We start from the raw sequence: 25,045 nt of genomic DNA, 5'->3' as shown, positions 1-25,045 counted from the left end.
CTACTGTCTCACAGTCCCTGTCTACTCTATCCCTTTATTTGCTCCACTACCCTCCCTCCCCCAGATCCCAGTATAAAAGCTCCTCCATCCGTCTGACCATTTTCTCCCCCAGCACAGCTGCACCCTCTCCATTGAGGTACAGCGCGTCCCTACTGTAGAGCCTGCAGCTGACAGAGAAGTCGGCCCAGTTCTCCACGAACCCAAAGTCTTCCTTCTTGCACTAAGCCACGTATTTATCTCCCTAGCGCCTGCTGGCTTTCTAGTGACACTCGTGGCGCCTGCTGGTTTCTTGCCTTTAAGGATGGGGAGCAGACCAAATGTCTGAAGAACTTGCAGAGTTTTCTCAGGTTTGCAAAGTATGATGGTAGGTTTATTAAAAATGTTTCCAAGATTGCAAAACTACTGACAGGGGCAATCCAGGCCTTCAGTGAGATAAATGAATGTTTTTTTGCCTGAGCCTGTATGGGTCCAGCCTGATCTAGAGCGTTCTTTAATGGTGGAGGTCGATGCCTCTGAGGTTGGAGTTGGAGCGGTGTTATAGCAATGTAGCGGGTCTCTCACTTACCTTCATCCATGTGTCGTCTTTTCACCTGCTGAGATGTACTATGACATTGGTAATCATGAATTGTTGGCAGAAACGTGAACCCTTGAAGAATGGTGCCACCTCATCAAAGCGGACAAACCTAAAACCAGATTTTTATGGTCCGTGAGATCAGTTACTTTATTAGAATAAGCTAAAGACTCACAAAGATCATAAAAGCTGTAGACTTTCCATAACTTTCTCAGTCTATGTCTGAACCGCTTCCTATTCTAGCTGAAGGTACACTTGTGCCTTTTATTTCTCTAGATCTCGTAGAGCAAACCCACAGTCCCAAGAGATAGCTCCTAACACTACTCCTATCAACAAAGTATGTGTGCCCTACCAGTTTCATCTACGTATTCCTCAGGAGAGTCTCTGTGAGAATTCTGTGCTTGTAGGTCACCTCGGCAATAACAATACTATCAGAAAATATATCTGATGTCGTGATAGATACTCCAGAGACTGAAAAAACTGAGGATAAATTAAAGGTTATCTGGTCTGAAGTCAGACACCGTGTGGAAGGTTCAGGGTGGTCAGACCTCAGGAGATGTTAATAGGAGATGTTCCAGAGGTCTAAGCTTTGGAGTTGAAGACAAGGTCTGGTTGTCAAAAACAATAAGGAGTTTAAAGTTCCTTCTGCCAAGCTGGGTTCCATATTTATTGATCCTCATCAAACACTCGAGGTCATTCACCCTGAAGCATTCTGCCTGAAACTTTCTCCATTATATTACCAAAGCTTTTAAATTGTCTCTCCAGTAAAGGAGACAAACTCTAGCACAGCGCCACCTATTGGAAGTAGCGATCCTAAAAGTCACAAGTGGATTTTTGACAATCCTTTGCAATATGACTCAGGATATATAAGCCAGATCAGAATCCCAATTTGCAGACACGGTGTTTCGGGGTGCTTGCCCCTCGTCAGTGCAAAGTATGGGGGTGTCTGATCTGGCTCATGAGAAAGCTATGTGGGGACCACGGGGGAACACTATTCTCCTTAAGGAGACTTTGCAAGCCAGTCTGGCTGCCAGGTAAGGGGACTTATAGCTGCAATGCCCCTAAAATTCCACGGGGGAACACTATTCTCCTTAAGGAGACTTTGCAAGCCAGTCTGGCTGCCAGGTAAGGGGACTTATAGCTGCAATGCCCCTCTGGGAAATATTCAAATTGTCTCTCCAGTAAAGGAGACAAACTCTAGCACAGCGCCACCTATTGGAAGTAGCGATCCTAAAAGTCACAAGTGGATTTTTGACAATCCTTTGCAATATGACTCAGGATATATAAGCCAGATCAGAATCCCAATTTGCAGACACGGTGTTTCGGGGTGCTTGCCCCTCGTCAGTGCAAAGTATGGGGGTGTCTGATCTGGCTCATGAGAAAGCTATGTGGGGACCACGGGGGAACACTATTCTCCTTAAGGAGACTTTGCAAGCCAGTCTGGCTGCCAGGTAAGGGGACTTATAGCTGCAATGCCCCTAAAATTCCACGGGGGAACACTATTCTCCTTAAGGAGACTTTGCAAGCCAGTCTGGCTGCCAGGTAAGGGGACTTATAGCTGCAATGCCCCTCTGGGAAATATTCAAATTGTCTCTCCAGTAAAGGAGACAAACTCTAGCACAGCGCCACCTATTGGAAGTAGCGATCCTAAAAGTCACAAGTGGATTTTTGACAATCCTTTGCAATATGACTCAGGATATATAAGCCAGATCAGAATCCCAATTTGCAGACACGGTGTTTCGGGGTGCTTGCCCCTCGTCAGTGCAAAGTATGGGGGTGTCTGATCTGGCTCATGAGAAAGCTATGTGGGGACCACGGGGGAACACTATTCTCCTTAAGGAGACTTTGCAAGCCAGTCTGGCTGCCAGGTAAGGGGACTTATAGCTGCAATGCCCCTAAAATTCCACGGGGGAACACTATTCTCCTTAAGGAGACTTTGCAAGCCAGTCTGGCTGCCAGGTAAGGGGACTTATAGCTGCAATGCCCCTCTGGGAAATATTCAAATTGTCTCTCCAGTAAAGGAGACAAACTCTAGCACAGCGCCACCTATTGGAAGTAGCGATCCTAAAAGTCACAAGTGGATTTTTGACAATCCTTTGCAATATGACTCAGGATATATAAGCCAGATCAGAATCCCAATTTGCAGACACGGTGTTTCGGGGTGCTTGCCCCTCGTCAGTGCAAAGTATGGGGGTGTCTGATCTGGCTCATGAGAAAGCTATGTGGGGACCACGGGGGAACACTATTCTCCTTAAGGAGACTTTGCAAGCCAGTCTGGCTGCCAGGTAAGGGGACTTATAGCTGCAATGCCCCTAAAATTCCACGGGGGAACACTATTCTCCTTAAGGAGACTTTGCAAGCCAGTCTGGCTGCCAGGTAAGGGGACTTATAGCTGCAATGCCCCTCTGGGAAATATTCAAATTGTCTCTCCAGTAAAGGAGACAAACTCTAGCACAGCGCCACCTATTGGAAGTAGCGATCCTAAAAGTCACAAGTGGATTTTTGACAATCCTTTGCAATATGACTCAGGATATATAAGCCAGATCAGAATCCCAATTTGCAGACACGGTGTTTCGGGGTGCTTGCCCCTCGTCAGTGCAAAGTATGGGGGTGTCTGATCTGGCTCATGAGAAAGCTATGTGGGGACCACGGGGGAACACTATTCTCCTTAAGGAGACTTTGCAAGCCAGTCTGGCTGCCAGGTAAGGGGACTTATAGCTGCAATGCCCCTAAAATTCCACGGGGGAACACTATTCTCCTTAAGGAGACTTTGCAAGCCAGTCTGGCTGCCAGGTAAGGGGACTTATAGCTGCAATGCCCCTCTGGGAAATATTCAAATTGTCTCTCCAGTAAAGGAGACAAACTCTAGCACAGCGCCACCTATTGGAAGTAGCGATCCTAAAAGTCACAAGTGGATTTTTGACAATCCTTTGCAATATGACTCAGGATATATAAGCCAGATCAGAATCCCAATTTGCAGACACGGTGTTTCGGGGTGCTTGCCCCTCGTCAGTGCAAAGTATGGGGGTGTCTGATCTGGCTCATGAGAAAGCTATGTGGGGACCACGGGGGAACACTATTCTCCTTAAGGAGACTTTGCAAGCCAGTCTGGCTGCCAGGTAAGGGGACTTATAGCTGCAATGCCCCTAAAATTCCACGGGGGAACACTATTCTCCTTAAGGAGACTTTGCAAGCCAGTCTGGCTGCCAGGTAAGGGGACTTATAGCTGCAATGCCCCTCTGGGAAATATTCAAATTGTCTCTCCAGTAAAGGAGACAAACTCTAGCACAGCGCCACCTATTGGAAGTAGCGATCCTAAAAGTCACAAGTGGATTTTTGACAATCCTTTGCAATATGACTCAGGATATATAAGCCAGATCAGAATCCCAATTTGCAGACACGGTGTTTCGGGGTGCTTGCCCCTCGTCAGTGCAAAGTATGGGGGTGTCTGATCTGGCTCATGAGAAAGCTATGTGGGGACCACGGGGGAACACTATTCTCCTTAAGGAGACTTTGCAAGCCAGTCTGGCTGCCAGGTAAGGGGACTTATAGCTGCAATGCCCCTAAAATTCCACGGGGGAACACTATTCTCCTTAAGGAGACTTTGCAAGCCAGTCTGGCTGCCAGGTAAGGGGACTTATAGCTGCAATGCCCCTCTGGGAAATATTCAAATTGTCTCTCCAGTAAAGGAGACAAACTCTAGCACAGCGCCACCTATTGGAAGTAGCGATCCTAAAAGTCACAAGTGGATTTTTGACAATCCTTTGCAATATGACTCAGGATATATAAGCCAGATCAGAATCCCAATTTGCAGACACGGTGTTTCGGGGTGCTTGCCCCTCGTCAGTGCAAAGTATGGGGGTGTCTGATCTGGCTCATGAGAAAGCTATGTGGGGACCACGGGGGAACACTATTCTCCTTAAGGAGACTTTGCAAGCCAGTCTGGCTGCCAGGTAAGGGGACTTATAGCTGCAATGCCCCTAAAATTCCACGGGGGAACACTATTCTCCTTAAGGAGACTTTGCAAGCCAGTCTGGCTGCCAGGTAAGGGGACTTATAGCTGCAATGCCCCTCTGGGAAATATTCAAATTGTCTCTCCAGTAAAGGAGACAAACTCTAGCACAGCGCCACCTATTGGAAGTAGCGATCCTAAAAGTCACAAGTGGAACTTGATCCCTCTTTAAGACAAATCATTTCCCGTTCACTCTGAGAAACTCCAACTCCTGTGATGATCAAAGTCAACTTGGGCGAATTACTATCAGGTGCAATGAATCCGGGATCAGGATCTATACCAGGTCCTAAGGGTCTGGAGGGCCCTCGTACAAGTAGAGGGAAGGGGACTGTTACATATTCTAGAGGAGCTGACCATGATATATCCTTATGTCATCAGACGCCCCAATATCCATTCTGCAGCCGGCGATGATGGAGATGTCAGAACCAGAAGTTCTGGACAGCACAGGCTCTGTCCATGCACTGAGACAAGGGTGGCTGGAATCTGTAGTGTCTTCCAGAGTGGCAGTATGGGTGTGCGCTGTCCAGGTGGAATAATTCAGCTCTCAGCTTTGACCAATTGGACAGCACTGTAACGTTTGCTGGGGTAACGGGTGCAGGAGTGGACTCCCTAGAACACGGGGGGGACCTGGGCTTACCCTGAAGTGGGAGGGGCTTAACTAAGCGCCTCCTGGGTATTCGCCAGAGCCTCTGATAGTGAGGTTGGGCTTGGCTGCCGATAGACGCCAAGTGCCACTCCCAGGGAAGTGTAGGGAACTGTAGCAGCTAACACACGGGATAGTGAATGCGGAGACAGCCTCAGGTGCGAATAGGAACAGTTTCTGGTGCAGTCAGGTACAACCATGATGGCTGGTGCCGACTGGATGCCTGGTGCAGGCCAGGAAGGAGGGTACAACTATTACTGATGGGTATGGGAGAGCGAGCACAGGTATAGACCAGAAACTAACTAAACATGTTGCTCAGGCACCTCCCCTAAGAGGAGGTTGTCTTAATTAACCAATAATCGACAAAATTATTGCATAGTTATTATATTCATAGCAAACCGTAAAAAAACTGAAGCCTCACACAGTTGCAACCAATACCCATCAGCTAGAACCAATCCTCCTAGTAGTATACCATGCCTGTATACTAATCAGCTAGAACCAATCCTCCTGGTAGTATACCATACCCGTATACCCATCTACTAGAACCAATCCTCCTGGTAGTATACCATACCCGTATACCCATCAGCCAGAACCAATCCTCATGGTAGTATACCATGCCTGTACGTCACTTTCCATATGCCCATGCCCCCAGTTGCTCCATAATATGAAGCCGATTGTGTCTATAGAGAGAGGATTGGTAACCATATGGTAGGACACAGACCAGCTACACGTCACAATCATCCACAGCCGCTCAGTACCATGCAGGACAGCTTCAGTCTGTTACCAGTGACCTCAAAAATGACAGAAACAACTAATTCTAGAAGATTTCAGTTTAATAAACTTCTTTCCGCTGAATAATTAAATGTTGTAAAAATAAGGATTGTAAACGAGCCACCATCACAAAGAACCAGCAGCCGGGCTGACCTCGTGGTGACAGGAACCATGACAACTCCGTCATCCAGAACCCCAAACCCTGCGCCATCTGCTGTACACCAGAAGCATCTGTGTGTGGTGGGAGGTTAGTAGGTGGCAGTGAGGTCCTCCAACCTGTCCATCCTCAGATAGAGACACCAGGACGGCAGCCCCAGGACACTACTCATAGGTATTCTTCCATTAAACACTGATATATTTGTCGTCAGTCAACCACTCAGAATAGAAAGGTTTATGGTAACAGTCTGTGCCCATTCTGTAGGACTTCTTGATCATTAGCACAATAAGAGGTTTTCAAGATGGTCTTCAAAATGTATTGCTGAAGTGACTTCAACCTTGGAGAGTGATGATGATGATGACTGATCAATATCTGTGGAGCTTCAAGATCATAGTGATGATGATGGTGGATTATTTACTGTATCTGCAGCGCTTCTGAAGGACATAGTGATGATGATGATGACTGATCATCTATCTGTGGAGCTTCTAGATCATAATGATGATGGTGGATCATTTATCTATAGCGCTTCTGAAGGACATAGTGATGATGATGATTGATCATCTATCTGTGGAACTTCTTGATCATAATGATGATGGTGGATCATTTATCTCCAGGGCTCCTGAAGGACATAGTGGTGATGATGATGGGTCATTTATCTGTAAAGCTTCTAGATCATAATTATGATGACGATCATCCACTGCAGTGCTTCTGAAGGACATAGTGATGATGATGATGATAACGGATCATTTATCTGTAGAGCTTCTAGATTATAGTGATGATGACAATGGATCATTTATCTGTGGTGTTTCTAGATGATAGTGATGATGATGGTGGATCATTTATCTGCTGGAGAGTTAAGGCGATAGTGATGATGACTTATCCTTTATCTGCTGGAGATTCTAGATCATAGTGATGATGATGGATGATTTGCCTGTGGACCTTCTAAAGCTCACAACGATTTTCATTGACCTATTTTTCTGAAGGTCTCGATAACGATGAGTCATTACTTGTGGAGCTTTTAGAGAACATAGATTAGGAGAACAATCATGGACCAGCCGACTCTGGAGTGTCTATAAATCAATGCGATGATGGTTATTTCTTTGTGGATTTCCTGAAGATCATAGTGATGGTGAGTAACCTATCCGTGGATCTTCTAAAGATCATGAGCATTGTTTAGATATTTGTAGGTCTCCTGAGGATCATTGTGATGAAGGATCAGCGAGTTGAGTGTTGAGAAGTTTCTGAAGACTTAGGTGATGAACCATTCTCTTTTGCATCTCATCAATGTGAACCTTGTGATGAAAATAATTATGGATGGATAGATGGATGGAGTGATGTGCAGAGGAAAAGAAAAGACCATAAGTAGAAAGAATACATCCAGACGACAAACATAACCTGAATAAACGTGTTTCTTGCTGAGACACAAAGGCTATGTTTCTATCCGGCACTAACACAACTGAGTTGCTATGAGCCACCGTCCTCCACATGTCATGGACCATGGAAGTTGCCTTCATGATCTAGATAGAACATGCCAATGAAGTGATCCCTACACACCTGCAGCCTTCAGGTCACTGCCGCGGGAGCTCCCAGCCACCATGTGCCGACCTCTGGCCATCTGAAACAGGAGACAGGACAGACGCTGCTGAGGCTGACAATTGTACTGTGAATCCAGACAGAAAGAACGGGGAATTCATAGTGAGGGCAAAGCAGAGTCCAGAGAAGGAGACCCTGAGGGAAGAGTGAATGAAGGCAGACATATCTGCAGAGGGGTGGAGGGGTGGCAGACCTCTGGGGAACGACAGTTAAGGTCTACAGTCACATTATGTATAAAGTACCACAAACTCAGACATTGTGACACCTGCGCAGGACAGAACCCTATCCAGAGCCATCAATGGCCAAGAAACACTTGTGTGGAAGCGGTGATTGAACAAACAGATGACTATTTCTGCACCATTATATAAACCTATAAAGGGAATATATAAAAGACTGCAGATCTTACTCCACAAAGAACAGTAACCTCAACAAGAGCCGGTCTGGCCATACCGATGTCTGACATGCCTGGGAAATCAGAAAAAGCGCTGACTTGTACTGGCACAGGACACGACACGCTAGAGGAAAAACACACTGGGAAACACAACCGAGGAGACCTTACCTGTGGGGTCTGTGGCGTCCTCCATAAAGCAGCTTAGAGAGAACAGTTTACAGACATGAGCCGAGGTCCAGCTATAAATACACGTCTATAGCCTCACTTTATAGATTATGTCCTCCACAAGTTAGGAGACTGCCCCCATTCACATAAGGAGTTAATTCCCAAGTCTCCTCCACTTCACATCTCCTTTGCTGCAATGGTGTGTACTCCGGTACATCTGTCCGTCCCACAGTCTATAGTCCTATACTCTGCTCCATTGCCGTCTACTCCTGTATATCCTCTGCTCCAATGACAACTAGTCCTACGTCTCCACTGCACTAATGGCACCCAGGCTTCCTATGCCGTCTACTCCTATATATCCCCCACACTGATGGCGTCTATGCCTCTATATCCTCGACTCCAATGACAACTAGTCCTACGTCTCCACTGCTCCAATGGCCCCACTCTTCCTATGGCATCTATTCCTATATATCCCCCACACTGATGGCGTCTATGCCTCTATATCCTCGAATCCAATGACAACTAGTCCTACGTCTCCACTGCTCCAATGGCCCCAGGCTTCCTATGGCATCTATTCCTATATATCCTCCACTCAACTATGGTGAATTTATGTTCTTTCCTCTACCGGATTATGGCCCCAACAGTTAATGGAACCTTTAGTAGTTCAGAAATTCCTTTGTAATCAGTATGTTCAACAATAAGGTTGTGAAGGTCTAGAGACAGCTCACTGGTGTTCCCCGTCAGGAGATGTTTCTTGTGTGGCACCTTAGTAATGAGACTCCTTTTTATCGGCCATCAGTTGAACCAGCTGATATTGTCACTAAGCTGCAGGATTTCTAATTACTGATAGATTTCAGCTGGTGTCATCATGTTCCAGGGCCATTTGCAGCATTTTCTACAAGTGTTCAATACTTTTCCCTGTGTCATTTCTCATTATTACACATCACTTAATTTATGGACATCTCTGATTTGATTCCTTTGCCTGTGTGAATTGGATGGGTTGTTACCGACATGTAAATACTGAGATATAGAGACGAGGAGCGCGGGGAAAAAAGACACAGACGGCACAAACCTGGAAAAATCTTCAAAGTCTTCATCGTCCTCCTCGTCTTCACCATCCTGACAAGCAGACAGATATAGTCACCACAAGGCAGGGGGGTCAGCTGCTGTGTGCCTTATGTGGGACCCCTATACTCACCCTGTGGGGGGCGCTCTTCACCGACACATGAGGTCCATCCATCGCTGCCGCGTTGTAGACATCTGTAATATCATGTGACATTAAATCTATAATCATCAGTACTCGCCCCTCCCCCACTCAGCTGCATAGGCAGTAAGCAGTCATGTGACATGGGGGCTCCACAGATACCCACTGTTGTGGAATCCCTCGCAGGACATCACGCCTTCTAGTGTGCCTCTTACACCCCCCCTACCTCCAGTGATGTGGCATACGGGGGGCAGGACCCTTCAAATAGCAAAGTTGGGTGCATATCCTACCTGGTCGGGGCTCCGAGGCAGCTAAGCTGGGTGAAATCGCCAGATGATGTGATCTGGGGGAAGAGTCCAGCTTCCCTGAGAGGAAAGAAAAAACCTCATGATTTACCCCAGACGGTGACCACCATCGTTATCTAACAACAGCGAGCAGCTTTCCATCCGTCAAATAGGCAACTGTTACCTAATGGAGGATCCGAGCTTCTCGCTGGTCAGATGGAGAGCGCCATCATTACTTAGCACCATCTAATATCTTCCTGATCCTCGGGCCAGCTCACCTCTTCCTGATCATTGTTACCTAGCACCGCCTCCTTTCTTCCAGATCATTAATACCGAGCGCCATGTTCTTTCTTCCTGATCCTCGCTACCCAGCACCAGCTCCTCTCTTCCCGATATTTGTTACCTAGCGCCGACTAACTTCTTAATGATCCTAAGTACCTAGCGCCGGATCACTTCTTCCCAATCCTCAATACTTAGCGCTGGCTCACTTCTTCCCGATACTCGTCACCTAGCGCAGGCTAACATCTTACCGATACTCATTACCTAGGGCAGCCTAACTTTTTCCCAATACTCACTACCTAGGGCAGCCTAACTTCTTCCCAATACTCACTACCTAGGGCAGCCTAACTTCTTCCCAATACTCACTACCTAGGGCAGCCTAACGTCTTCCCAATACTCACTACCTAGAGCAGCCTAACTTCTTCCCAATACTCACTACCTAGGGCAGCCTAACTTCTTCCCAATACTCACTACCTAGAGCAGCCTAACTTCTTCACAATACTCACTACCTAGGGCAGCCTAACTTCTTCCCAATAGTCAATACCTAGGGCAGCCTAACTTTTTCCTGATACGCATTACCTAGGGCAACCTAACTTCTTCTCGATACTAATTACCTAGGACAGGCTAACTTATTTCCCGATACTTGTTGCCTAGGGCAGCCTAACTTCTTCCCAATACTCACTACCTAGGGCAGCCTAACCTCTTCCCGATACGCATTACCTAGGGCAGCCTAACTTCTTCCCGATACTAATTACCTAGGGTAGCCTAACTTCTTCCCGATACTAATTACCTAGGACAGGCTAACTTCTTCTCGATACTTGTTGCCTAGGGCAGCCTAACTTCTTCCCAATACTCACTACCTAGGGCAGCCTAACCTCTTCCCGATACGCATTACCTAGGGCAGCCTAACTTCTTCCCGATACTAATTACCTAGGACAGGCTAACTTCTTCCCGATACTCACTACCTAGGGCAGGCTAACTTCTTCCTGATATGCATTACATAGGGCAGGCTCACTTCTTCCTGATACTAATTACCTAGGGCAGGCTAACGTCTTCCCGATGCTAATTACTTAGGGCAGCCTAACTTCTCCCAGATACACATTAACTAGGGCAGGCTAACTTCATCCCAATACTCATTCCCTAGCATAGGATTATTCTTCCCAATCCTTTTTATCTAGGGCAGGCTAACTTCTTCCTGATACTCGGTAAATAGGGCAGGCTCACTTCTATCCAATACGTTTTACCTAGGGCAGTCTCACTTCTTCCTGATACTTGTTACCTAGCACCGGCTCACTTCTTCGCAGTCCTCACAACCTAGCACCGGCTCACTTCTTCCAGATCTTCGTTACATAGCGCTGGCTCACTTCTTCCAGATCTTCATTGCATAGCGCTGGCTCATTTTGTTCCAGATCTTTGTTACCTAGGGATGGCTCCTTTTTTCCCAATCCTCACTAGCTAGCGCTGTCTCACTTTTTTAATGATCCTTACTACCTAGTGGGGCTCATTTCTTACCGATACTTGTTACCTAGCACAGGATAATTTCTTCCCAATACTCATTACCTAGCGCCAGCACACTTCTTCCCGATACTCGTTATCTATTAGTCTCTTCCCGATCCTCAATAGTTAAGGGGGCTTTACACGGTAGCGATATCGCTAGCAATTTGTAGCGATAGCGAGCGTGTAAGTACCCGCCCCCGTCGCGCATGCGATTGTTTGTGATCGCTGCCGTAGCGAACATTATCGCTACGGCACTGTCACACGCACTTACCTGGTCGGCGTCGTCGCTGTGACTGCCGAACAATCCCTCCTTAAAGGGGGAGGGACGTTTGGCATCACAGCGACGTCACCGCAACGTCACTAAGCGGACGGCCAATCAAAGCGGAGGGGCGGAGATGAGCAGGACGTAACATCCCGCCCACCTCCTTCCTTCCGCATTGTGGCCGGCGGCAGGTAAGGAGACGGTCCTCGCTCCTGCGGTGTCACACATAGCAATGTGTGCTGCCGCATGAGCGATGAACCACCTGGATAAACAACCCTTACCGATTTTTGAGTTTGGAACGACCTCTCCATGGTGAACGATTTTCACCATTTTTGAGGTCGCTTAAGGTCGCTGATAAGTGTCACACGCTGCGATATCGTTAATGACGCCGGATGTGCGTCACTAACAACGTGACCCCGACGACAAAACATTAACGATATCGTAGCGTGTAAAGCCCCCTTTAGTGCTGGCTCACTTTTTAATAATCATCACTACTTGCTTATTTCTTCCCAATCCTCACTACCTGGCACCAGCTTGCTTCTTCCAGACCTTTGTTACCTAGTGTGAGGTAAATCCGGAGATATGACGATAAATCATGATATTCAAGTTATGTCAGGAAGCCCTCTCCTGGTGTCACCCCCCCCCTTTCCTTCACACAACTTGTTTAGCAACCCATTCCATGGCCATGTCCTGTGATGTGGAAATGAGGTGGTGTGGGAACAATGGACACAGGATGACTCCCTGCCGTCACCCTGTAGTAGGAGCTGCTAGCTAGTTAGCAAGGCTATGGAACTAGCAGACAGAACGACTCCAGTAAAAAATGGTTCATATCTCGCAAGCCATATTTCCGATAAATATGGCAACCATAAAAATGGTGTCTCCGCATGTGGACGATGCCGGCACACCCTTTTTATGGGAGCAGGACATTGGGAAATGCCCCAGGCGTGATATCAGCCAATGGGGAACTGGCAGACAGGTCATGAGTCCCCTCGTTCTGTAGCTAAATTCATAACTGTCACAATGAGAGCATTGGCGTCCGCCTACGACGCTCCCAGGCAAAGTTATAGCCAAAATCCCCTTTGCTGGATAATTCTGATCCATGCAGGGGGAGTGGCAGTGCTTCCCTGTGAGGTCACTAAGGTAGGAGGGGACCTGGATCTGCCCAGGTTGATAACCCTACTTCGGCCATTTTCCAGCGTTCTTCTGCTCGGGGGCCTGGTTGGGAAAGACCTGTGAGGGAGTTCCTGGAAACCTGGTCTACAGCGCCCCCCTGTGGCCAGACGCAACAAGGTAACTGCTGGAACTGTGTATGCCTGTTTGTAACCCATGCTTTGATTGTAACTGTACTCTGACATATGTATATTCTGTAGATTCCCTATTGTATATATTGTAGTTTCTAGTGTGCTTTAGGCTGATTAAATTATATAATTAATCTTGGGCTGTTCTGTTATCTCGATCTTGAATCCCACGTCTGTGTGTTCGGCTAATAGTTACCGTGAAGCGGTTGGTGGCAGCGAGTTGTGCCAAGGATTATTGTGGGGAGGCCAGTGAGATTCAGGGAGGTTTTATATATTCCGCCCGCGGAGGTCGGGGGAATATATACCTTACTCTCACCGGGGACCCTTCAATAATCGGCATAAGTAGTATAGCGGCCTCCTTGCTTATGGTCGGGCAATTCCATAATTGGCCTGACTATAAGAGGGGCGCTAGAGAGCGCGTCACGTGCTCTGTCTGTCGGTCGGGAGGTATAAAGGAGGGGTGACCCCCACTTGTTACCCCCCGATTGTGACGTACTGGTAGCCAGCGCGGGGGATTTCTGAGTGACCCCCCCGGTGGTTTGTGACATATTGGTGGCATAGCGGTGGGATCGAGATAATAGTGTGTGTGAGTGTGAGACCCATACTCCCAGACACTAAAGACTGCCTGCAGCAGCTGTGGCTGCTGGGGTCTTCAGACTAGCTCAACACTAGAGTGTCAGAGTGCAGATACTGTAAGGTGTGTGGAGGCATCAGGTGTCAGTTCTGTGTCAGTGACCAAAAGTCTGCAAGAATGGCTGATGGCACCAGGAGCAGAGCTATGCAACTGGCCAATGCTAAGGCAGGAGCCGAAGAGAGGGAGGACGGTGCTGTGGACAGCAATGAGGAGGTTGCCCACGAGTCCTCCAGGAGCTCGACGCCAGAAAACCGTTCTGCCGAGGACATTGCGCAACCTGGCACTGCTGGACAAGATGAGGAGGAGCTCACCCAAGGTTCCTCAACGAGCCAGATGCCAGCCCTCCGCTCTGAAAGGGACAGTGAATCGCCTAGCTCTGCAGCGTGCCGCAGATCACCACGTGCCATTCCACCGAGCCTGGGAGGCTCGGATAGCCTTCTTCAAATGGCTATGGCCCTTCTCCAGGCTGGAGACCAGAAGGGCTACAAGGAACTCCTGGCAGAGCGCAGGGCAGAGCGGCAGGCAGCGCGTGACGCTGAGGCTGCGGAGCGGCACGCAGAGCGTGAGGCTGCGGAGCGAGAGCGGCAGGCAGCGCGTGAAGAGCGAGAGCGACAGGCAGACCGTGACTACCAGCTGCAGCTAGCTCAGCTCCGGCCCTCATCAGCCACATGTGACCTTCGAGACACCAAACTTCCAAAGGTCCGTGTTGAGGACTTCCCAGTGCTGGAGAAGGATGGAGACTTGGACTCTTTCTTGACTGCTTTTGAACGGACTTGCTTGCAGCACCATCTGGACAAGGACCAGTGGGCCAAATACCTGACCCCCCGTTTAAGGGGTAAGGCCCTGGATATCCTTGGGGACTTGCCTGCTGAGGCAGATCAGGGCTACGACACCATCAAGCGGGCCCTGATCCAACAGTACAACCTCACTCCAGAGTCCTACCGCAAGAAGTTCCGGAGCCTACAGAAGGGACCAAAGGACTCCTGGGCTGACCACCGGCGGGCACTTGCCCGAGCTGCCGACCACTGGACCCAAGGCCTGCAGCTTTCCACCGGACCGGAGATCCTGGACTTGTTCATCACGGAGCAACTCTTGTGGAACTGCCCTGAGGATCTCCGCCAGTTCATCCGAGACCAGAAGCCAAAGGGGTCCACGGCTACAGCTGCCCTGGCCGATGACTACACCAACAATCGGGCTCCTGAAGCCAGGAGAGCAGCCACCAGCAGCACCTGGAGAGGGGGTAAGATGAACTCTGCGACTGCCCCACCTGCCCCTAGACTGCAGGGGGTGTCCCCCTCAACTCCCCTCTCCAGGCCCGTGGCAGAACCAAGACGGTGCCACCAGTGCAACCTACCTGGACACTTCAAGGCCATGTGCCCTCAGCGTCCCAAGGCCCCGGCTCCGTCCCCGTCCCAAGGGCCGCCCAAGGTGTATTGTGTGGGTGGGGGTGGTGGTAGGTCCCTGGACAGCTTCCAACCTGTCACCGTCGGCCGGTCTGTGACCATAGGACTGCGAGACAGCGCCTCGGAGGTGACTCTGGTGCGGCCTGAGATGGTGTCCCCCCAAGACTTGATCCCTGGAAAAACCCTCGCTGTCTCCGGGATTGGAGGCACTGACCCGGCGCTGCCTGTTGCTGACATTTATGTGGACTGGGGCGCAGGGCGGGGGGTGAGGGAGGTGGGGGTAACTGATCGGATCCCTGCAAACGTGCTACTTGGGACAGATTTGGGGCAGATAACCTCCCAGTTTGGGCCCCCCCCAAGGGCTGAACCTTCAGCCCGTACTGACATGACTCCTAACAATGTTAATGTGTTATCTATGAATGATGTAAGGGAGGAGGGAGTGAACTCTGATATTTCTGCTTGCATAGACACCATAGACACACACTCAGCTGCAGCTGTGACAGGGGAGGGGGTCAGAGAAAGGTGTGACAATGCCTCTACAAGTAACCAGCCAGTGAGCTGGGATCTGTTGCCCTCTGCAGGGATAAGCAGAGAGCAGGGTGCTGCAGGGGGAGGACCAGTGTGTGGGGTGGGGGCTACCACAGCAAATGTGGGGTCCCCAGAGATTTCACAGCGGGGTTCTGTTGCTGCAGGAGGGGAACAGGCAGGTGAGATTGGGGCCGGTCCAGGAGCGGAAGTGCTCCCAGGTAAGATCTCGGTGCATGGTTCCCCCACAACCGGGGTGTCAGGAAGCCAGGTAGGTCTGCCTGAACCGGCGACTTGGTCAGGAACGGAGGAGGAGCAGGCACGACCCACGGTCGCAGCGGCTGTGGCCGCTGTCACCCGCAGTGGGAGTGCTGGAAGCCAAGGGGCCTCCCGGAGGTCCGATAGCTCTTCCCCTTCTGACCAAGTGGCAGCCGAGTCAGGTGGAGGCCAGGACACAGGTCCCGGAGTACTGACTGAAGATGTGACAGTCTCGTCGATTCTGGCCACATCTAGTCAGGGGTTTCAGGCAGCGTTAGAAGCTGACGACAGCCTGAAAGCTCTTAAGGAGCAGGCGGCACAGCCTCCCTCGGACTCGGACCCGGAGCGAGTGGTCTGGGACCAAGGACGGCTGTACCGGGCCACGGTCCAGCAGGGTTCACCGGAGGCGTGGCCCAGGGACCGACAGTTGGTGGTACCCTATCCGTTCCGGACGGAGTTGTTGCGGATCGCACATGAGATTCCGATGGCCGGACACCTAGGGATCGCTAAGACCAAGGCCAGGTTAAACCAGCATTTCTACTGGCCAAAAATGGGGGCCGATGTGGCTGCCTACTGCCGTTCGTGTGAAACCTGTCAGAGAGTGGGGAAGGCGGGGCCACGCCCCAAAGCCCCACTGGTATCTCTGCCCATCATCGATGAGCCTTTCAGGAGGGTGGCTGTGGATCTGGTCGGCCCGCTGGCCATCCCCAGCAGCTCCGGGAAACGCTTCATACTGACGGTAGTGGACTATGCCACCCGGTACCCAGAAGCAGTGGCCTTGTCGTCCATTCGGGCTGACAAGGTGGCCACCGCATTGCTGGAGATTTTCTCCCGAGTGGGTTTTCCCCAGGAAATGCTCACTGACCGGGGGACCCAATTCATGTCCCAGCTGATGGAGGCCCTCTGTAAGCAAGTCCAGGTGCGACATCTGGTGGCCAGCCCGTACCATCCACAGACTAATGGCCTGTGCGAGCGGTTCAATGGCACCTTAAAGCAGATGCTTAAGATGTTGGTCGACTCCCATGGGCGTGACTGGGAGCGGTATCTCCCACACCTGTTATTTGCTTACCGGGAGGTTCCACAGGCCTCAACAGGATTCTCACCGTTTGAGCTCCTGTACGGGCGACGTGTGCGGGGCCCCCTGGCTCTGGTGAAAGAGGCTTGGGAAGGGGATTTGGCCACCCCTGGAGTGTCGGTTATCGAGTATGTCATGCGCTTCCGGGACAAAATGCAGGCCTTGACGCAACTGGTACACGACAATATGGCTCAAGCCCAGGCCGATCAGAAGCGTTGGTACGACCAGAACGCTTGTGAGAGGACCTACCAAGTGGGTCAAAAGGTGTGGGTACTGGTCCCCGTACCACAGGACAAGCTTCAGGCAGCCTGGGAAGGCCCATACCTCGTGTACCAGCAGCTCAACCCTGTAACGTACCTGGTCACCCTGGACCCTGCCCGTGGAAGGCGGAAGCCCTTCCATGTGAACATGATGAAGGCACATCATGAGCGGGAGGCATGTGCGCTCCCCGTGTGCAACCTGCCCGAGGAGGGAGAAGCGGAAACCCTCTTGGATATGCTAGCCCAGGTTAGGGCAGGCGGATCCATTGAGGATGTGGAGGTTGGCCACCAGCTCTTGGAAGACCAACGGTCCCAGCTGTGGGCCACCCTCCTCCCCTTCCGGGGGTTGTTTACCAACCAGCCCGGAAGGACTGACTTGGCTGTCCATCACGTGGACACTGGGGATCATCCCCCGATCCGGCGTTCAGCATATCGGGTCTCCCTGGAGGTGCAGCAACACATGCGCCAGGAGATTGACGAGATGCTGAAGCTGGGGGTGATCCAGGCATCCAACAGCGCTTGGGCCTCGCCTGTAGTCCTCGTCCCTAAGAAGGACCGAACCACTCGGTTCTGCGTGGACTACAGGGGGCTCAATGCTGTCACGGTCGCCGATGCGTACCCAATGCCACGCATCGATGACCTGCTCGATCAGTTGGCCGGGGCTCAGTACCTGACCATCATGGATCTGAGCCGGGGATATTGGCAGATCCCCCTGACTCGCAAGGCCAGGGAACGCTCTGCCTTTATTACCCCATTTGGACTGTACGAGTCCACGGTGATGCCATTCGGGATGAGGAATGCCCCTGCCACTTTCCAGCGGATGGTCAACACGCTGCTCAAGGGACTTGAAGGGTACGCGGCCGCGTACCTGGATGACATTGCCGTCTTCAGTCCCACCTGGGAGGACCACCTAGAGCATCTAGCACAGGTGCTCAGGCGGATCCACCAGGCAGGTTTGACCATCAAGCCGGGAAAGTGTCAGCTGGCCATGAGCGAGGTCCAGTACCTCGGTCACCGGGTAGGTGGGAGAACACTGAAGCCCGAGCCTGAGAAAGTGGAGGCCATCGCATCCTGGCCCACCCCCAGGACCAAGAAGCAGGTGATGTCCTTCTTGGGGACCGCTGGGTACTATAGGAGGTTTGTTCCATGCTATAGTAGCCTGGCAAAGCCCTTGACGGACCTCACCAAGAAGAAGCTGCCCTCTGCAGTCGATTGGACAATGGACTGTGAGACAGCCTTCCGGGCCCTAAAGGACGCCCTGTCCAGCCCGCCCGTGCTACAGGCAGCCGACTTCACGCGGCCGTTTGTAGTACAGACCGACGCCAGTGACTTCGGCCTCGGTGCGGTGCTCAGCCAGGTGGACTCTGCGAGCCAAGAGCACCCAGTCTTGTACCTGAGCAGGAAGCTGTTACCAAGGGAAGTTGCCTATTCCACGATGGAGAAGGAGTGCCTGGCCATAGTGTGGGCCCTGCAGCGTCTGCAACCCTATCTATACGGGCGCCACTTCATCGTGGAGACGGACCACAATCCCCTCAGCTGGTTGCACACCGTCTCTGGGACGAATGGGCGACTGTTGCGATGGAGCCTTGCGCTCCAGCAATACAACTTCACCATTCGCCACAAAAGGGGCCGTGACCACGGTAACGCAGACGGGCTGTCCCGACAAGGAGAGGTCGCGGACGGGCGCACGGGGGAACACCGGAGTGTGCTGCCCCCTAGCGCCCTCAAAAGGGGGGAGGTGTGAGGTAAATCCGGAGATATGACGATAAATCATGATATTCAAGTTATGTCAGGAAGCCCTCTCCTGGTGTCACCCCCCCCCTTTCCTTCACACAACTTGTTTAGCAACCCATTCCATGGCCATGTCCTGTGATGTGGAAATGAGGTGGTGTGGGAACAATGGACACAGGATGACTCCCTGCCGTCACCCTGTAGTAGGAGCTGCTAGCTAGTTAGCAAGGCTATGGAACTAGCAGACAGAACGACTCCAGTAAAAAATGGTTCATATCTCGCAAGCCATATTTCCGATAAATATGGCAACCATAAAAATGGTGTCTCCGCATGTGGACGATGCCGGCACACCCTTTTTATGGGAGCAGGACATTGGGAAATGCCCCAGGCGTGATATCAGCCAATGGGGAACTGGCAGACAGGTCATGAGTCCCCTCGTTCTGTAGCTAAATTCATAACTGTCACAATGAGAGCATTGGCGTCCGCCTACGACGCTCCCAGGCAAAGTTATAGCCAAAATCCCCTTTGCTGGATAATTCTGATCCATGCAGGGGGAGTGGCAGTGCTTCCCTGTGAGGTCACTAAGGTAGGAGGGGACCTGGATCTGCCCAGGTTGATAACCCTACTTCGGCCATTTTCCAGCGTTCTTCTGCTCGGGGGCCTGGTTGGGAAAGACCTGTGAGGGAGTTCCTGGAAACCTGGTCTACAGCGCCCCCCTGTGGCCAGACGCAACAAGGTAACTGCTGGAACTGTGTATGCCTGTTTGTAACCCATGCTTTGATTGTAACTGTACTCTGACATATGTATATTCTGTAGATTCCCTATTGTATATATTGTAGTTTCTAGTGTGCTTTAGGCTGATTAAATTATATAATTAATCTTGGGCTGTTCTGTTATCTCGATCTTGAATCCCACGTCTGTGTGTTCGGCTAATAGTTACCGTGAAGCGGTTGGTGGCAGCGAGTTGTGCCAAGGATTATTGTGGGGAGGCCAGTGAGATTCAGGGAGGTTTTATATATTCCGCCCGCGGAGGTCGGGGGAATATATACCTTACTCTCACCGGGGACCCTTCAATAATCGGCATAAGTAGTATAGCGGCCTCCTTGCTTATGGTCGGGCAATTCCATAATTGGCCTGACTATAAGAGGGGCGCTAGAGAGCGCGTCACGTGCTCTGTCTGTCGGTCGGGAGGTATAAAGGAGGGGTGACCCCCACTTGTTACCCCCCGATTGTGACGTACTGGTAGCCAGCGCGGGGGATTTCTGAGTGACCCCCCCGGTGGTTTGTGACACCTAGTGATGGCTCCTTTTTTCCCAATCCTCAGTAGCTAGCGCAAGCTTACTTTTTTAATGATCCTCACTACCTAGTGCGGCTCATTTCTTACCGATACTCATTACCTAGAGTTGGCTCACGTCTTCCCGATAAGTGTTACTTAGCACCTCCACACTTCATTTCAACACTCGTTACCTATCTCCGGCTCCTTTTTCCCCAATCCTCAATAGTTAGGGCCAGCTCACTTTTTAACGATCCTCACCACTTAACACCAGCTCACTTCTTCCTGATCTTTGCTACCTAGTGCTGGCTCCTTTCTTCCCAATCCTCACTAGCTAGCCCTAGCTCCTTTATTCCTGGTCCTCGGCACCTAGAGCCAACTCCTTTCTTTCCGATACTTGTTACCGAGTGCAGACTCCCTTTTTTCCGCTTCTTGTTATCTAGCTTCGGCTCATTTGATGATGATACATAGATGACTGATATCAGTTTTGTTGAGGCGTTACACTGGACTATCATTATTACAAATCGCACAAGACAATTTTCCAGGGTAAATGAGGATGAACATAGGAGCTGAGGAGTTCATTATCATCTCAGTAGATACTGTACCCTCCTTGCTGGACTGCCAGAGGTCAAGAGCCACGGAAAAGGCCTGTGCCACAGTAAGTGTCACAGTCTGGGCCTGGAAGAAAGCAATACATTCTGGAAATTATGCCTCTCATACATGGCACCTCCCTCGCACACTATCAGGCAAAACCTACCAGCTTCTTCTTGGGGCACAGGAAGGCATGACACTCGAGGGCCTCGTTGGACTGGTTCTGGGCCACGTAAGCAAAAACTTTATTCTGTACTTTATCCGTCGTACAATAGGAAATCCTGAAAATCCAGAAAGTATGTGAGAAAATGTTAGATCAAGAAAAAATATAGTGATTAGTGATGATGGGAATGAAGACAGAAGCCACCGGATGAAATCTGAAGTGCACAGGACAAAACTTTCTGCTCAGATTCAGCCAAATGCAGCAATGATTGGATGGCGCTTCACAGACAGATGGACAATGACCCAAAACATCCTGCGAAAGTGACGAAAAGGAATATTCTGCAATGTCCAAGTCCTCACCAGATCTCACCCCATCAAGCTGCATATCATAGGATTAAGACAAAACTTAAGAAGAAAGAGCCATAAACAAGCGACAACTGAAGTCACAGCAGTAAAGGTGTCAAAACCTCACACCGGAGGAGACCAGAAATGGAGACGTCCATGGCCGGAAGCCTCACACTGGAGGAGACCAGCAATGGAGACGTATGGCCGGAAGCCTCACACTGGAGACCAGCGATGGAGACGTCCATGGCCGGAAGCCTCACACTAGAGGAGACCAGCAATGGAGACGTATGGCCAGAAGCCTCACGCTGGAGGAGACCAGCGATGGAGACGTCCATGGCCGGAAGACTCACACTGGAGGAGACCAGCAATGGAGACATATGGCCGGAAGCCTCACACTGGAGGAGACCAGCGATGGAGACCCAGAAGACTCACACCGGAAATCAGCTATGGAGATGTCCATGGCCGGAAGCCTCACACAGGAGGAAACCAGAGATGGAGACATCCACAACCAAGAAGACTCACATGGGAAGAGATCAGCAATGAAGTTGTACACGACCCAGAAGACTCACACCGGAGATCAGCGATGGAGACGTCCATGGCGAGAAGCCTCGCTGCTGTGGAGACCAGCAATGGAGACTTCCATGGTCAGAAGCCTCACACCGGAGGAGACCAGCGATTGAGACATCCCTGGCCGGAAGCCTCACACCGGAAGAGACCAGCGATGGAGACATCCCTGGCCGGAAGCCTCACACTGGAGGAGACCAGCGATTAAGACATCCCTGGCCAGAAGCCTCACACCGGAGGAGACCAGCGATTAAGACATCCCTGGCCAGAAGCCTCACACCGGAAGAGACCAGCGATGGAGACATCCACGGTCGGAAGCCTCACACCAGAGGAGATGTCCACGGCTGGAAGACTTCAGTCATTGCTGCAAAGTATTTTCTTCAAATGGTTAAATATGGAAATTTATTTATGGGAAAGGTAATGTGTCCAATTAATTCTGAGGCCTGAAATGCGGAGGATTTGTAGAGAAATGGCTGCAATTCCTAAACATTTCACAAGAGATTTCTGTTAAACCCCTTTAATGAAACCTGAAATTCTCCACTTCAATTATATCACAGTTGTTTAATTTTCATTAAAAAAATACTGTGCTGCAGAGCTGAAATCACGAAGATTCATCCCTGGCCACAGATTACCTAACTGTATGTATCCAGGACCCGTGTGTATTGCCACGTTCTATAGGTGATATCTGTATATAGCACTTGTAGCTGTGAATATACGGCGCGGCTCACCTGTATATTGACACACACTCCATCTGCTGAGTGGCTCCAGCATCCTGTATAGTGATACTATGCGGCGTTACAGTCAGTATTACTTTTTCCAATCGTTTTGCACTTGCCCGAGCCTGTGGGAACCATGTAAAAATGAGCACATAGGAATTCACCTCCGGGCCGTAGCCCCATATCGCTCGGCCTTCTTCTAAATCCCTCAGCCCGCACCTCACGCCATGCTCTCTACTGGAGCCTGACTGCTCCACGCTTCCCTCTCTCATGCTGCCCTCTTCTGCTGACTCTCCCGCACCCCTCCTCTTCTGATGCCTCCCCTCCTCTTCTGATGCCTCCCCCCCTCTTCTGATGTCCTCCACCTCTTCTGGTGTCCTCCCCCCTCTTCTGGAGACTTCCCCTCCACCTCTTCTGGTGTCCTCCCAGTCTTCTGATGGCCTCTCCAATCTTCTGGTGTCCTCTCCAAACTTCTGGTGTCATCTCCAATCCTCTGGTGTCCCTCTCTTCTGGTACCCCCTCATCCTCTTCTGGTGTTATGCTCCTCTTCTGATGTCACCCCCCCTATTCTGGTGTCCCCGCTCTACTGGTGCCTTCTCCCCCTTCTGGTGTCATCACCCTCTTCTGATGTCCTCCCCCCCTATTCTGATCTCCTCCCCTACTATTCTGATGTCCTCCCCCACTATTCTGATCTCCTCCCCTACTATTCTGATGTCCTCCCCCACTATTCTGATGTCCTCTCCCCCTCTTCTGATGTCCTCTTCCCCTCTTCTGATGTCCTCTCCCCCTATCCTGATGTCCTCCCCTACTATTCTGATGTCCTCCCCTACTATTCTGTTCTCCCCCACTATTCTGATGTCCTCTCCAATCTTCTGGTGCCACCCCCCTATTCTGGTGCCGCCAGTCTACTAAGATCCATGCCCCTTTTCATGTACAGATGACAACTCGGCAGACGGTTACCATGGTGATGATGCGGCGGATGGCAGCGGCGGCCATGTCTTCACCTTTGGGTTTCTCCACCAGAGTCAGGCCCAGGTACTTCAGATGAAAGGAAACCCCCTCCAGCAGCGCGTCCCGCGAGTCCGTCCACGTATCAGGGAGCTCTAAAAAAGGAAGGAGGCTGATAACAGGAGGACATAACTGAGGGAAAGCCGTGCACTGCAAGGCCATGTTCACACCTTCAGGATTGTTAGTATTTTATATCAGTATTTGTAGACTAAACCAGGAGTGGGTGGAAAATGAAGAAGTGGAGCGCGAGTGTCTATTATACCTCTCCTCTGTTACTCTCCTAGTAAATAGTATGTATATATACAGTCAGTACAAAAGTCAGTACACCCCTCACACTTCTAGGTATATTGTATTCTATCTTCTCCTGGGACAGCGCTGCAGATCTGACCCTGTGATACAATGTACAGCGTCAGTGCGCAGCTTGTATACAATGTACAGCGTCTGTGCGCAGCTTGTATTTGCACCATTATTTTCCAGCATGGCTTACTGCTCTTGGGCTTGGCGGTCACTAGATCTTCACAGGAGCCGCTGGATCTTCTTTATCCTCCATTAGCACATCCTAGAGCTGGTGGATGTTACAAACTTTGTGCTCCTCCACCTTCTGTCTGAGGAGGCCCCACAGATGCTCCATAGGGTTTAGGTCTGGAGATGCCCAGCCAGGTCCAACACCTTCACCCTCAGTTTCTTTAGTGAGGTAGTGGTGGTCTTTGGGGTCGTTATCATGGTGAAATATGAAGAGAGGGGATCTTGCTCTGCTTCAGTGTCACAGGACATGTTGACATTCATGGTTCCCCCGATGATCTGTAGCTCCCCACAGGCAGCAGCACTCATGCAGCCCCAAACCATGACCCTCCACCACCATGCCTGCCTGTAGGCAGGACAAACTTGTCTTTGTGCTCCTCACCTGGCGCAGTCACAGGCGCTGACACCATCTGAACCAAATAAGTTTATCTTGGTCTCATCAGACACAGGACGGTTCCAGTGATCCATGTCCTAAGGGGTACATTACACGTTGCGACATCGCTACCGATATATCGTCGGGGTCACAGTTGTTGCGACGCACATCCGGCGCCGGTAGCGGCATCGCAATGTGTAAATCCTAGGAGCAACGATGGACAAGCGCAAAACAGTCAAAAATCACTGATCTGTGTCACGTCAATCATTTTCATAATGTCGCTCCAGCTGTAGGTACGATGTTGTTCCTCGTTCCTGCAGCAGCGCACATCGCTGTGTGTGACACCGCAGGAACAACGAACCTCTCCTTACCTGCCTCCAGCAGAAATGAGGAGGGAAGGAGGTGGGCGGGATGTTACGTCCCGCTCATCTCCGCCCCTCCGCTTCTATTGGCTGGCCGCTTAGTGACGTCGCGGTGA

General features: G+C 50.6%; 1 protein-coding gene across 3 annotated transcripts in view; it reads right to left on the bottom strand.

Annotated features, from left to right (window-relative positions):
- Positions 1 to 565: 565 nt before the first annotated feature.
- The window catches only part of LOC142297124 (low density lipoprotein receptor adapter protein 1-B-like), a 51,518-nt gene continuing 27,038 nt past the window's right edge, over positions 566 to 25,045 (bottom strand). Inside the window, exons 2-11 of one of the 3 annotated variants that reach the window (XM_075341393.1) lie at positions 23,625 to 23,767; positions 22,677 to 22,789; positions 21,044 to 21,158; positions 20,892 to 20,964; positions 9,798 to 9,872; positions 9,502 to 9,563; positions 9,376 to 9,422; positions 8,307 to 8,338; positions 7,709 to 7,769; positions 6,042 to 7,446 (exon numbers count right to left, since the gene is read on the bottom strand). In XM_075341393.1, coding sequence (XP_075197508.1) covers positions 7,723 to 7,769; positions 8,307 to 8,338; positions 9,376 to 9,422; positions 9,502 to 9,563; positions 9,798 to 9,872; positions 20,892 to 20,964; positions 21,044 to 21,158; positions 22,677 to 22,789; positions 23,625 to 23,767 — 707 coding nt within the window. In that variant the 3' untranslated portion in view covers positions 6,042 to 7,446; positions 7,709 to 7,722. Of the gene's footprint in view, positions 684 to 6,041; positions 7,447 to 7,708; positions 7,770 to 8,306; positions 8,339 to 9,375; positions 9,423 to 9,501; positions 9,564 to 9,797; positions 9,873 to 20,891; positions 20,965 to 21,043; positions 21,159 to 22,676; positions 22,790 to 23,624; positions 23,768 to 25,045 lie in introns of those variants that run through there. The other 2 variants (XM_075341394.1, XM_075341391.1) reach the window with 2 other exon arrangements.

The sequence above is a fragment of the Anomaloglossus baeobatrachus genome, chromosome 3 (assembly GCF_048569485.1).
Source record: "Anomaloglossus baeobatrachus isolate aAnoBae1 chromosome 3, aAnoBae1.hap1, whole genome shotgun sequence".
Taxonomy (NCBI): domain Eukaryota; kingdom Metazoa; phylum Chordata; class Amphibia; order Anura; family Aromobatidae; genus Anomaloglossus; species Anomaloglossus baeobatrachus.
Note: the sequence above shows the minus strand (reverse complement) of the source record. Positions and strands in the feature narration are given on the sequence as shown.